General features: G+C 32.4%; 2 protein-coding genes across 11 annotated transcripts in view; one reads left to right on the top strand and one right to left on the bottom strand.

The window, feature by feature from the left end:
• Positions 1-15,779, top strand: part of heph (polypyrimidine tract-binding protein 1 heph) — an 862,450-nt gene that overhangs the window by 704,099 nt on the left and 142,572 nt on the right. The window lies entirely within an intron of this gene.
• LOC141482442 (uncharacterized) lies at positions 969-2,970 on the bottom strand. Its single transcript, XM_074175753.1, has 3 exons — positions 2,469-2,970; positions 2,286-2,366; positions 969-2,172 (listed from the first exon to the last, which is right to left on the bottom strand). Exons 1-3 carry the CDS (start codon positions 2,695-2,697, stop codon positions 1,118-1,120), a joined length of 1,365 nt encoding a protein of 454 aa, XP_074031854.1. The 5' UTR covers positions 2,698-2,970; the 3' UTR covers positions 969-1,117.

Below are 15,779 nucleotides of genomic sequence, written 5' to 3'. Positions count from 1 at the left end.
ATAATAAAAAACTCCAATTTCCATCAAGCGTAGTAAATTTGCTCGAGTTTTCAAATGCGTATATTTATAAAATATGAAAGAAAACCTGATGTTCGCTTTCAAGTATGTAAAAATGCACTCGAACGCTTTCGAAGACTTATTTACGATTTCTACGGCGTTTTATTAGTTTTTTCCAATTATTAACGTATGCCGCGAAGTACATTCGTTACCTACATGTCGGTTCGTTCAGATGTCGATAGCGTCGTCTTCGTTAAAATTTACTGCTGTAAAGTACCTACTCGATCGAGATTTTCCCTATATATTTTTCCATTTCCGGAGTATTATAAAATGGAAGAAACACGCTTGTGAATGTAGGTTCGATCTTGGTTACTTCTAAATTTTGGTTCGTGTTTCGAATAGAAATAAAAATAAACAAGAAATTTGTTAATGATTATTTCGTGTTTAAAGTGTAGAATAATTCAAAATAATAATAATTTGAAATTTGTTAAAAGTCAGTTTTCATAATCGACCCAGTAAAAAGTGGGACCTTTGAAGGTCACTTCAAGGTTACTCTAAAGGTATTGCCAAAGTTTACCGAATACTATAAGTTGGTTCACTCCAAGGAATTCGTTTGTCGGTACGGCTCAGGATTGCATTTTTTGCGATTTCCATAAATCATATCGCCGACAGACGATGTCTGGAAGCCGCCGGCCGCATGACAGTTATACGAGGGCAGTTCCTATTCGCGATATCTACAGGGGACGTTCCGAAGTTGAAACTTCGCTTGCTCGGTTGTATCAGACAGATAAACAAAGATACGAAAGTAGTTGTTTGTCGATCAACTTCTATATAATACAATTATATAATGTTATATGTTTATAAATGATTTAAAATATTCAATTTTACATTGCATGATTTATGTTTCCTAACAATCTTCATGTCCTGGTTCATGAATTTTAAAGTAAAGTATATCCGAACTCTTGTATATAAAGATATATAATAATGGAAGAGGAATTTTTGACATGGATGTGAGAAAAGAATTTTCGAATATTTTGTTTTCAAATACTGTCCAATTCCCTTCTCACTGCCGATTTTATCAAAATTTTCAATGAATATGTTTTCCATCTCTATTACATGGTCAACAATATCTCTTGATGGGAACTTGGGAAGCCAACGTGACTTTCATTTTTTGAAAATTATTTCGATAAATGTGGTCATTATTAAGTTTAAGAGCCAATTTATATTGTTTAGTTCTATCATAATTATACATTGTTTCTATGTAATGTTTTCTTGTTTCTCCACCCTGAAGTAAAAACTGATAGGAAAACAAATTGTTTCGTGTCGACTTCAGCAAGTGCGGGATATCAAACAAATATACAAGTTTATGATCGTCTATCAGAAATATGGGATTTTCGTCTGTAACATTCAAAGTTTTCACCAACTTCTGAAAATTTGAACCCTGATCGGAAACCACCCCCATGACATTTAGGCCTATACTTTTGCATCTTCGTACCGTTTTGAACAAAATATCTTTCAAATCATCAGAAGTTGCTGATGTCTTATAGAAAAAGTATGCAAGTGGTATTTTCCAATTGCTTGCCAAACCTCTGACCATTACTGTTAGAGCACTACTTGCTATGTCAGTAGAGGTCCCATTCAAACTTGTTTGGAAACCTACTATTTTGTCTCTGGAAATATCATAATAAAGATGAGATTTCAAAGATATTTCGTCTAGGCATAAAATACAATATCTTTCTTTCTCCTTCATGAGCCCAATCCTGAATTCAATAACACGAAAAATAAAATCGTTGAAGCCTGGTTCAACAATCCAATTTTTCGTGAAACGATGAAGTGTACTTTTTGACGGTAATCTACAAATTGTTGAAAATTTTTTGTATGCTTTCGGACCAAGAAAATAAAGAGTCAATGCAAACTGTTTGAATTCGTCACTATACCTGGACCCTTTTGGTGCTTTATTTATCAAAGAAAGCTGTGCTTTCAAGAGCTTACAATATTGCTCAGGATATTTTCGATCCAGAAACTTGAAAACATCATCCAGAGTAATTCCGGTTTCGTCCAGTGCTCTTTTTGATGTTGAAGCTACTGTTTTCTCTAGTGATACAATTTTTTTTCGTAATGCCACTTTTCTTGGAGTTCCCGAAGAGAGTTTAGCAGATGTTTGGCTGCATTCATCTAAAAGAAAGATGTACGTACTTTCAATAATTGTTTTCTTGTCATCGTTTTTTTTTCCGAAGCATATAAAAATAGATCAGGTAAGTATATAATATAACGAAAAGATATTTCACCTCGTGATCCTAATTGATCCGTTTGAACCTGAGCATCAATGTAAATAAAATCCTTGCTAGTACCGGCAATGGCATCATCATCTGGAAGGTTTAAACAACAAAATTGATATTGTAAATTTCATATGTTAAAAAGTGGAATAAGATTTTTTCATCATTTGAATCTATAAACTTCACTGAACCAACCTTTCTGAGAACCATCTTGAGGCAGACGCAATGAAGGAACATCATAGCTATGAATACGAGAATTCACAATATCATCGGCTCTAAAATGTAAGCTGCAAATTTTAATTCTATTGTGACTCTGCTCTGGGGTAAGAGTAGCATATCTATGATTCCCAATGAAGCCTAATACATTTTTCCAACGTTGACACCTAAAAAAAAATTCAAGTATATCAATCGATAAACTGAACATTTTGAAAAAAGATTGAAATGAGTTTGGATTGGCAAATGCCGGCGGTATATTTCGTTATGAATAATTTTATACAACAAAACCATAAAAGGTATAGATAGGTAAAATAAAAATTAATGGTGAATATATTGAATGCATACCTTTCACTGTACTTTGGGCAGCGGAAAAACGAAATACCTGGGCTTCCCACCGTACTCAGACAACCATCCACTGAGCAATACGTCGACATTTTCACAAAATAAATATTTCGAACTCCGAACGCACACAACACTATCACAATACCAAAGTTTACCGACTCTGTAGTCTTTGACAATACCAAACAATACGGACAACCTTTATATCTCGTGTGCCGACGAGAACTGGTAACTTCAAGCGACACACTGTACTACCCGCTGTCGCTAGCGGGCGGCGAGATTTCTCAGATGTCGAAAAATGAGCGAGTGACACGTCTTATAGTATTCTGTAGTCTTTGGTATTGCAAAGAAAATAGACTCATGCATGATGCATGACTACGATGATGACGTTCAAGTTCATTTCTAACTAAAAATAAAATCAAAGTTTTCTTGAAGAACCTCATCTTTGTTTTATTTTCATTTGTTTTAATCAATAAATATTTTCATTTCGTTGATTTACATTTTATCAAACAAATATTTAAAGAGAAGTTGTAGGTATAGATTTCAAACCAGCTACTTGAACTAATTTTCTAAGCTTTTCAAAGAGAAATTTAGAAAACAAGTTTGATACAAACTGGATCCTAACAACACATAGGTACAGAAAACTTCAAAGTACTACTTCAACGAAAAAAAATAGATTAATATCTTTGTAGGCGCCCAACTTTACCTACAATCCCATACTCAATTCACTTTTATTGTTATATTTTAATATATATGTTTATAAAAGATAAGTAAATAAGTACCATTCTGATCATTCTCATATTGATTTCAATTTAAGAGCCACCGGTAGACAGCTGTTTCAGCCTATTGGGCATCGTCAGTACCGGGCAGGCGGTCCTCGTTTGAAGACAAAATGTAAAAAATCAAGAAAAGTACTTAATAGAAATAACTGCGTAAACGCAAGCAAGACATAAGTGGAACCACCTAGTGGCACAGAAATTAATTATCGGCTCCTGCTGGTGGCTCCGTACATTTGTATTTCTTTGTTTTGGTAACCAAGTATTGCCCATCCTTACACTTTGCTGCACCATACTGATGCTATATCTGATAATTAACTTCTATTTTGCCTTTATTTGCCTGTATTTGCCTGTATTTGGATTACATCAGGTACTATTCTTTGTGTTGAAACTTCCCTAGGTTTATTGTTTCTAGGAGTGTATATTGATTTGTTTAATATATTGAATGTTAGGTCTTGTTGAGTTTGGATTTGTACTTGTTCCTCGACAAGTGATTTTTGACTGTTAAATTTATGAATGTTTAAGTTATCCCAAATGTCCATGCGGTTTTCCTTATTGTTTTTTTTTATGAGTTTTATGTTCTCTGGTGGGGAAAAGTTATGTTTTTTTTTGTATGGCGTGTGTTGCGGGTTTATGTATACCTTTTTGTGTTCATCGTACCTTTGGATCAGTTTTTTCTTGGTTTGGCCGATATAGAATTTGTTGCAGTCCGAGCATTGTATACTGTATATCCCGTTTTGGTTTTTGTCTTTTTCTTTTTCATAGCTGTTTATTTTTTGTGTTATTTTCGTGTTTGGCTTGTATGTGATATTGATGTTCAATGGCTTGAAGATGTTTGTTAGTTTTTTGCTTTGGTGTCCTGGTGCTTAGTTGTGTTGTTTTGTCTGTTGGGTTGGCTTGATCCTTGTTCTGTATTTTTTGTTTGATTCTGTTTTCCAATTTATCTATTGTCTTTTGGGTGTTCCTTTTTCGTTCGCTATTTAGTATATGATTTTCCGTTTTTTGTTCCGGGCTTCCTTGCTGAGTGGTATCCTTAACATTCTATATATGCATGCGTTATATGCAGCCATTTTTTGTGACGGTGGATGGTGAACTTGCGGGTATGGTGGAATTTGTTTGTGTAGGTTTCCTGTATATTTCCATTTGAAATTGTGTTTTGTTGTGGTTATATCCAATGGTTATGTCCAGGTAGTTGAGTTTTGAGTTGTTTTCTTCCTCAATGCTGAAAAATTGTTTTTGATTTATTTCGTTAACGACCAGCTGTCGAAAGCGCTCGCAGATAATCAAATAGAAGTTATAGAGTTGCATCACCCAAAATATATATATATATATATATATATATATATATATATATATATATATATATATATATATATATATATATATATGTATATTATTATTTTTACTTTATTATTACATTTTATAAATCATACTCATGTTTTAGTAGCATACTCATGCATAAGGTTTCACCTTTTATGGGTTTTCTATTTTATTTGCTATTATTGTTACTCACTCTGTTGTACATCTAAATATTATGGGCAAATAAATTATTATTATTATTATTTTATGAATAAAATGTTTGTCCTAACTTGCTTCGTATCAGCACCTGAAATTAATGACATCATTCTAGATACACTCTGTACATCTAAGTCAATTACTATGCAGGTTCATTCAATATTCTGAAGTCTCAACGGGTATGTCATTAATATCAATTATCGTTGTTTCGTAAATGAGTTTTTGAACATCCTTTTGGATATATATGGAATATTTCTTCATACTGTATACCCATTTTATTATTTATGGATATATTTCTGAATTACATTTCACTGGCATCCCCAAGAAATAAAAGCAACAGTCTGCTATATATTCTTATTTCGAAAGGTCTTTTTCATATGAATTGAAGCACTTGCAGATAAAAATGAACCTATTTTCTTTCTTTGTTTCCTTCAACATGTTGAAAACGAATATCAATCCTAACTGGCGAAACCACTCTGGTCCATCCCAACTGACCCTTATAAAACTGGGAGAATATTTACACCAAGATGTTTGCCGAGTGTTTCTAAGAGGAAAACGTCGAACTTGATTTACGAGCGTTCCATGAACTATAGCAAAAAGGCTTGAATGGATTTCAATTAAGGAAATAAAAGCTACAGTGAATGTATCCCCATCGCTTTTATGAAATTCAATTAAAATTTCGAAGGATTTTCGCGTCTTATTATGGTATATTTATTCATTTATTTTTATACAAATCTTTCGGATACATAAGGAAAGTGCATTAATTATTTTTCTTCTTGTATGTTCAAAAAAAAATTATTTTTGTACCGTAATAACACAATGATGGATAATGGAAACTACTCTGGAGATATTTTATTGGATGGAGGTAGTTGTTTATTCAGTCTTGAGACATCAGAATAATGCGGTAAAAATTCAGTTCGGCAAATTGAACTGAATCAATTTTGTGTTGAAATTATTTGATCATTAAAGTCAATGCACTTGAAATTTTCAGTGGAAATAAAGGCGAGTTACAACAGCATGCCTGTTCAAAAACATACCTATAATTCAATTTAAATGAGTTTATTTTTTAGGAAAGTTTAAAAAAAAGGTTTTGGCCTTCCAATTCCCCATTATTATGCAAAAAAATTTATCTGAAAGCCATTATTCTCAGTTTTTTGTAATAACTTCTGTAATGAAAATAATTTAAAGCCATTTGAAATGATGTTCCACTTGGCCTTCTCTCTTATTTCAATGTAGAATTGAGAGATACTAATAGAATAGGTGAGGATATGCTGTCACTATTCAGCTCATTCAATCTTATTCAAACAATTGTCGAATATACTCGAGTAACACATAACTCCAGGAGTTGTATTGATAATATATTCACAAATTATGATAATTTCAATATTGCAACAGTTTTAAAAACTCATATTTCTGACCACTATGCACAATATATAGAATTTTCTATTGATATTATGAAGGAAAACAAATATACATACCGACGAATTTTTAGTGAACAAAGCAAAATTGACTTTAGTAACAAATTGAAGAATGAAAATTGGATTGAAACGTATAGTCACAGTATCTCCTCAGTCGATTTGCAATGGAAATCGTTCATGAGCAACTTTATCAACATCTTCAATGAATGTTTTCCGCTTAGATACATAAAAACTAAACCATACACCCACAAACATGTATATATCGATGATAATGAAGAACTGAGCCAGTGTAAACATAATCTTGATGTATTGCTAGTTTTGTCTGGGAATAATCCAAATTTCAAAGATCAGTATAATATTGCTAAATCGAAATATAACGAGTTGTTAGTTAAAGCCAAAAAAGATACGTACCATAAAAAACTGCAACGTACAGATAACAAAACTAAATGCATGTGGAGCTTTTGCAATGAACTTACAGGTAAGAATAAAATTTCTCATTGTCGAATAAAAGGGAAACCACAAGAGGTTGCAGAAGAATACAATCTGTTCCTAACGAATACTGTACCTAATATAATAAGAAATATCCCAGATGTACCATTTCAGTGTAATATAAATGAAAACAACCAGTCAATTTTTTTGAAACCTTTGTCTATGGAAGACTTAATTAATTTATCACGCAAGATTAAGAATAAACAAAGTAGCGGGATGATGGTATACCTTCAGCATTAGTCAAAGAAAATATTCCTAACATGAAAGAAATACTCACGTATATCGTAAACAACTCTTTGAAATTTGGCATATTCCCAGAACAACTGAAGGTGTCTTTAGTTACACCTATATATAAAAACGGTGATATAGAACTCATGGAAAATTATAGGCCAATAAGTCAACCTCCTAGTTTCTCAAAATTGTTTGAATTAGCATTTTCTGAACAACTGATAGATTTCTTTAATGAATGTAACATTTTCAGTAAGAATCAACATGGTTACATCCAAGGTAGATCTACAATGTCAGCCATCTTCCAATTCACTCAACATGTATTGAATTTCATTGAAAAAAAATATTTATCTTTAGGAATGTTTTTAGATCTTTCTAAAGCATATGACTGTTTGGACAGATCTCTTCTGATGTATAAATTAGAGAAGTATGGAATTAGAGGAAACGCTTTGAAATGGGCTAGTTCATACCTGAATGGTCGAAATCAGAGAGTTTCCATTAAAAGTGAGGGAATGATTTATAAATCACAGATAATTCAATCAAATATTGGAATACCGCAAGGTAGCATTCTCGGACCGATTCTATTTATAATCTTTACCAATGACTTATGCTCAATGGATACCAGAAATGATCAGTTCATAACAAGCTATGCTGATGATACAAATATATTGATTGGCGGTGAAAATTTCCCAAAAATCATAGAAAATACTGAAAATCTCTTTAAAAAAACAAAAGAATGGTTTGATAGCAACAAATTAATTCTTAACGAATCAAAAACCCACACAGTATTGTTTCGCTCAAGACAGTTGCAGTTGGAATGTCCACCGACAATCAAAATAGCTACAAAAGAGAGAGAAATAACATCAAAATCAAAGTTTCTTGGTTTATATATCAATGAATTTCTGACCTGGTCAGAACATATAGAAGATCTATGTATGAAACTCAATAGGGTGCTTTATGCTATAAGATCTCTCAACAAATATCTCCACCCAAACTCAATGAAAATAATATATCATTCCAGCTTCGAATCGGTGGCAAAGTACGGAATTTTGTTTTGGGGATGTAGTCATGATGTTCAAAAAATTTTTGTAATACAAAAAAGAACCTTACGGGTTATGTTAAACATGGCCTACATAGCATCATGTAGAGGGTGTTTTCGGAAGAATAATATAATGACAATTTTTGGCATATATATATATGAATGCTTAATATATTTTTTCAAAAATAAAGATACCTTTTTGACCTATAATATTTCACACGGGCATGAAACAAGAACGAGAAATATCATGTATCCATTACACAGACTCTCTATAACAGAAAGTAGTCCTCACTACATGTGTATAAAATTTTTCAATAAACTGCCAGATCGAATAAAATCAATCAATGGCATCAGCAAATTCAAGAAAGAAATTAAAAAAATTATTATAGAAAATGAACCATATAATACTGGTGAATATTTTAATTGTAATTTTCCCACCTGATAGGCAACACTATATGTCTTCAATATATGTTTATGAATATTTTTGCAACATATTTCATATCTACTTTATTATTTAATTTTTTTTAGATTTTATATATACAAATGGTTAATGTTTTTCACTGTGACGCCTTTTCATTCTATGTCTTCATTACTGCTTCAGCTGTATTAGTCTGCATTTTTTGAAATAAAGTATATTATTATTATTATTATTATTATTCAAGATTCTAAGGGTAAATTACATTCATGGTTTGGAACACGAGGCCTAAAAATATTCAATGAAAGTCTGCATTTTTAATGAATTTCCGATTTTTCATGCCTATTATTTTGTGGAAGAAAGGTTGGGGTCCGGTTATAGAATACTCTTTGTTTTCATCAACCTTTCGGCCCTGTTTAATGCCTTCCTCACGATAACTAAAAATCGGTAGTTGGCAATTTGATGTTTTACAAAAAATGACGGTCTGAGATATCGTTTGATATATCGTCTGAGATATCGTTTCATATCTCAGAATATAAGTGTATATCTGACTGAGATTATTCACGTCAGTTTTTTTATTCATTGACACTATCAAAATCGCAAAAACGAATGTATTAACCATATCAAAATTACATATAGTAAAGTGAACTATCCCAAGCAAACAAAAATATTATTTTATAATTTGTATGAGATCTTGGAAGCTCTTATTGATAACGACTATGCCGTCGCTATCCAGTTGTTATTCAAAATGGAAGTGGAAACACCCGTTACTGAACATTTTACAATAATTTATATTTTTTCATTATTCCCAAGTTCTAATCAATTTTTTTTCTCTTTTCAACTTCAATTTTTTTATTATTGGCTGCACATTCACCAATAATAAAAGTATAAAAAAACTCTGGTTCAATCAACTGTTTTCTCCTTGATGTTTCTGTATATCTTGTAAATAAAACAGAATATATATTGAATCAACTTCATATTAACTGGCATTTCCAACAGATTCCAATCCTATTTGGTGGTTAATTTTTATAATTCCTACAAAGGAGCGACTAAACGTTCCAGAGAAATCGAATATAGTCAATCACAGTATCAGCCGAGCATAAAGCCGTCTCTTCATTAAGATTATAATCAAATAGACGTTGTTGAGTGTGCCTTGAAACGTATTAATACCCAATCTTTGTCAGAAACGTTTACTGTTTCAAATAATTTCGGTGATTTTTTTATTATCTTCGAGACGAAAGTTTTGATAACTTATTTTAAAAGATTCATATGCAAACTAATTGATTGGCATATTTCAGAAATTATTTTTATAGGTCCTTCGAGCCGGATTTATTTCTATTTAAACACATTTGACAGACAATAATTCGCTTAACGCAATGTTACATTGTAACAAATGATTGTTTTTGTATTAGGTGAATTTATATTGGCTTGAAATCGAACGGAATGAAGTGTTTTCTTTTCAGAAAGTTGAACAAAATGTTTTTAGAGAAGTTATGATTAAATACAAAGTCATGACTTTCCATTTATATTCTAGATGCATTATTAAATATTTATCGAATCTGCATTAACTGATTTCGATTGTTCAAAAAATAAAAAAACCCATTTGTAATTTATTGTATGTGGAGCTTGACTCGTCAGTGCCAGAACTGAATTCGACAATACCATTTCAAAAAATAAATGACAGTTATTGAAAAACATCATTTCTTCCTATCCATGGGAAAATGCAAATCCTTTTGCACACTTTTCGACAGCAGGAGGATATTATTTTGAGCGCGATTGAGGCCTACTATGGCGTCGAAATATCTTTTAATCTCGCGAACAATATGCCTCATTTAATTTGACAGGTGATATAAACCGTTTTGTTCTTTATTTGTCACGAGGCGGAACAACGTCGCCGTTGTCGAGAATAGAGAAGACTGTTTCCTTCGAAATGGAAATATCCAGGACCGGCTCTGTAGAAGGTTACGTTCGTTTGTGGATTGTGTAGTTATTAAAGTATTTTGAAAGACTTTAAGAAGTGTTGTCAGGGGTGGGATATTGGTATTTTGGAAGTCGTTAAAAAGTTGTGTCAGGTGTGGATAGTAGTATTTTGAAAGTAATTGAAGAATGATCTCAGGTGTAGCATATTGTTCGCTGAAAAATCTAAATAATATCTTCATATGGGAGAAACCGAAATACATTGAATACAATAAATATACTTGTTCACAACAATGATCACAGTGGACGTCATGAAGGTATTATTTTGGTAGAAAATTCCACGTTATATTTAGTTATCAATCAGAAAAGGTTTGTTATGAGAAATGGGAAAAGTTCATATTGAACTATGAGTAAGAAATGCACAAAAATAGAGAACTTAAACTTCCTATGTTTTTATACCACTTGTATTTGTAACTAAAGTTACTGCAGTTTCGTCCTATACGAACATTTTCAAACCATTCCTTGGAATGCAACCACAAGTTCCCGAATCTAAACGATACGGAAATTTTGCACTATGCAAGTAAGGGTTGGAAAATCGATTATTTGAAATCCTTGGAAATTCATAAGCATAAGCACTGCTGAATGACCAACTCGACCTAGTCTATTTGCCAGTTTTCAAATTAGCGTACCCTCATTGACACAGGTAAATAAAACTCAGGTTCTCAATTAAGTTAAGGACCTCTGTTATTACCTACAGTGATGTACAGATATATAAAGATAAACATTATGGATTATTTCAGTTCATTGTATTCGTTTGAAAATGTCCGTATAGGAAGCAACTGCAGTAACGTTAGTTACAGATACAAGTGGTATAAAAAGATAGGAAGGTTTGTTTCTCAATTTTCATGATGCAAGTTTTTTATTTTTGCGAATTTGAAAACTTAAAAGATATTATATAGAGGCAGACACCTCAAGATCATATCAACTTCGATAACCATTAAATTGTTTTGTTGGTACGACTCGATATGCAATTGATGGTTTAACTTTTTTTTCCTTAGAACAGCCTTCACCAATATTAATCAGATTAACGAATGTATCATCTTCAAGATGAAGATTAAACTTTTTTTCAAAACGACCTAAAAAGTCACCCTCTGAAGTTTCGTACCGTAGTTGGGAAACACCCTGTATATTCTCAACATATAAACTCTGATTTTTTGGTAAACGTAGGAAAACTTTCAAACATCACTCATAACATATTCATTTTGAATATCTGTAAAATACAGTGAAGTGATTTTCTGAAAGTATCAAGATGATTCAGTATTTATTTGTGTTCTTTCAAAATTAATAATATATAGCTAGTCAATGAAAAGGCTTTACTGGGAGAACGCGCAAACGAATAGTTCACCCCTCCTTGACATTTTCCGCTAACAGAATGCCACCTGAAGGTTGCCCTGAGAGGCTGTCTATCATTTTATCTAAACCTTTGTTTATGCATCTCGCGCATTTGTCTTGTTATCTCTCCTTTTCCTGGTGCTCCATGCTGCGAAACCCGTTCGCTGAGGCGCTATATAGATGTGGAGACAGGGCTCAAAAGATCTCGGAGTATACGTGGAAGGAATTAATTTTGTATGGTTGGATTTCCAATTTCCCACTCACTGAATATCTTGTTCGTTTCGTTACTGTGGAGTTGATTCTATTTTGCGATAGTGAAAGTAATAATGATGCCTCTCGAGGAAGGTTTAGTACTTATAATTATTTAATCATGGTCCATAGACATTGTTGATGTGTTGCACAAAATTTCGCGAATCCTCTCTACAAAAAAATATCTGTTTAATGATTGAAATCATCATTATTGATGATGAGCAAGTTTCCTGCAGCGAAGTTTTTCATTCACTCAGATTGAACACTTTCAACCATTCATCAAAATGTTACTATTGCTTATTATCTAGATACAATGCATTCCAGTTAAAATCGGAATTGAGGCTGGGAAAAAGTCGTGAAACGCATCAATGTTATTCCTTACTGTTTTTTTTGCAATATAACCTTCCGCAATCTGAAAAATAAACAAAGCTAAATCAGTAGAGAATCTGCTGAAGTGTAATTAAGGGTAAACTGAAAAGTTGATCCCGAAAAGTTACTGCGTAATATAAACCACTGGAGAGTCCAATTAGTCAGTAACTTGTCATATTCATAAAGTTTGCTAACAAATTGAAAAAACCAATTGAAAAGAATTGAATATTCATACGAAACTTTTTTTAGAGATCGACGTTTTCCATTTTCAACCTCTCTTATTAGTGATGGCAACTAGGTAGGATCCATATATATTCCCAATGTTCATTTTTTCTCACATCTACTGGTCTTAAGGTTTCACCTATATAACTTTTTCCACAGGAACAAGGTCTATTGTAAAAAAATCTTTCGTGTATTCAATGTAAGAACAACTATAAGTCCAGTTTCATTTATTTATATTCTTTTTAAATGTAGCTATTTTAAATTTATATCTTAGTACTTAATTTAACGCATGAATCTCATTCAATGTCAGAGTCAGTATTCACATTCCTTACACACAGGCAGATAATTTTGCCTCGTATTTTATTTCTATATGAACATGTATGTTATATTAGAAAACATAACATGTATATTTACTGTAAACAATCTTAAGAAAGTGATTAAATACATATTATTATTATAATGATTACTCACGCTTACTGGATGAATTTCAGCTTTTATTTCAATTCAATTTTCCAATAGTATTATTGTATTTAGATTATTCTCAGATGTCAAATGTAAATAATTAAAAGTTTAGATATAACTTTCTTCATTAAAGATCTTCTTCAAAAATTATAATACTTATATGAAATGCATCAATTCCTCAATAATAAAGTTGCATATATTGGACTTTGATTTTACAATATAACAGAACTTTGCGACATTATTTTTGACGGAGGAAACCAACTCATTTGCTTTCTTCTTTAATTCGGAAGTTTTCCACAATTTTCGTATACCTAAAGATGTAGAAGTAGAAAGCGAAAAAGCTTTTTTTCGAAATATGCCTCAAGTCTTTTTATATTAGAAAACTCATATTTAGGGATATTGGATCCACTTTTGAATTAGGGTTGTTACTCAGTTAATTTGAAAAAAAATCTCGAATGAAAAAGACATTTGAATAATAAATTGCTAAATGTGCAAACTTTTACTCTATTTTTTTTGCGGCATCAACTGCTAGGTTATTAGCCGCGGACTTGTTGTTTGTTTTTCAAATGTTATCTATTATATTGGCAGCTTTCAAAAATGCCATCATGTTGCTCAACGTTCGTCTATCATCACATAGAATTTCTTTCATTTCCCCAGTTATATTATGTTGTCTCCTGGTTTCTTCATATTTTGGACATTCTACAAGTATATGTTGTACCGTTAGTACTGTTTGGTAGTAGTACATAGAGGTTGTTGTTCTCCTAAAAGCAAGTAAAGGTGTGTTATTTTTGTATGGCCGATTCGCAGACGCGTGAGAACAACTTGTTCTTTCCTGGTCAATTTCAGTGGTGAGATTCACTTATTCACACTTGGTTTCGAGCATTTCAGTTTCGCATCAGTTTCATTCCAAAGAGTCTGCTAGTCAGATACTTCTTTGGTTTTATTAAAATTCTTCAAATCTTCTAAGTGGAATGGTACATTCTCATATTCGTTAGAGTTAGCAATCATTCTAGCTGCCTTATCCACATCCTCGTTGTTCTTTATGCCACAATGACTAGGCACCCACATGAAGCTGACAGTTCTACCGCTTTCCTTCATAATATGAATATTCTGGCAAGAATAATCCTTACAAGGGGTCAACAGTAAATTTATTTTGGAATGATCTTATGGAACTCAATGAGTCGGTACAAATTAGGAAATGAGTTTCGTTTCGTGCGAATTCACAGAATAATAAAGACTGGTATATAGCGTATAATTCTGTTGTATATACGCTGGTTGTTGAGTGCATCGACCAGCTATGGAGGTGTCCATCTACAAGGAATGCACAGCCCACCCCATACTCGGTCTTTGATCCATCAGTATATATTTTGCAGTAGTTTGGAAATTTACTGATGTTATTGTAATAGTTCAGTTTGTGTTGTTGTGAAAACTCTCGAATCTGGGATAATACGTTGTTCTTTTATACGTGTACCTGTTGGTCTGGTTGCCGTTGGTTTTTGTAGGAATAAATCATGGATTTTGTCATCGAAGAAGATGAATATTACTGGAGTTTTTTCACAGCACCAAATCGTTATTTTTAACACCTCGACACGTGTTTCGATCACCAAGTGATCATCACCTGGAAGATAAAACTTTTATCTTCCTCTTTGAAGATGATCACTTGGTGGTCGAAACACGTATCGAGGTATTGAAAATAACGATTTGGTGTTGGGAAAAAACTCCAGTAATATTCATTACTACACCAAAGGTTCCAAACAGTGCATCATAAAAAAAATTGAAGAAGATATCATAATTAGTTATTATTCAGTTAATAAAAATAACGAAATAACTCAAGATCTTTCTTGTTCTCTAAATATGATGATTAGGCAGAGTACCTCGAACAAAAAATAATATTCATTCGGTGGACTTATTCTTTGCATCACGGTGATATACTTTGAATTGTTTTCGGTCAATATAAATGTAAGAACAGGATCAGCTGCAATCAAAAGACAATTATCGACGACTATATTCATTCTTTGTTCTAAAAGATATTGTAAAAGCGGACTATTTTATATGTGATTCGTGCTCGTTAACCCCTATCGAAAAAAAAATATTTGAATTATTGATAAGACATAAAGGTAGACTGGTAAAAACACTCTGATAACATCAGGCTATGTAAATTTGTATATCGGTATAGTTGATTTTGAACATCCGCATCACAGTTTCCGATGTTGTAAAGGAAATAAATACACTTGTTCTTTATGCAGTGTGGCGATTGGTGCATGATCAGTCAATTTTCTCAAATATTGGACGCTTTACAAGTGATCGAAAGTTTATTTTCTAAGCCAAACCATTTCTAGGAAATGTTCTATCTTTTTATGTCCTGTTTTTGGCTTTGGCACAGCAGAAAAATTCTCAAAGCACTCTGAGAGCGATGCCTGTAAGAATGTATCTATTTACTTGGAGTTCAGTTGTTATAGA

This window comes from Leptinotarsa decemlineata, unplaced genomic scaffold (genome assembly GCF_025532065.1).
Source record: "Leptinotarsa decemlineata unplaced genomic scaffold, Ldec_3_MD MMD2_tig00001064_RagTag_RagTag, whole genome shotgun sequence".
Classification (NCBI taxonomy): Eukaryota; Metazoa; Arthropoda; class Insecta; order Coleoptera; family Chrysomelidae; genus Leptinotarsa; species Leptinotarsa decemlineata.
The sequence above is the reverse complement of the archived record's forward strand: the minus strand, read 5'-3'. Positions and strand labels throughout refer to the sequence as shown.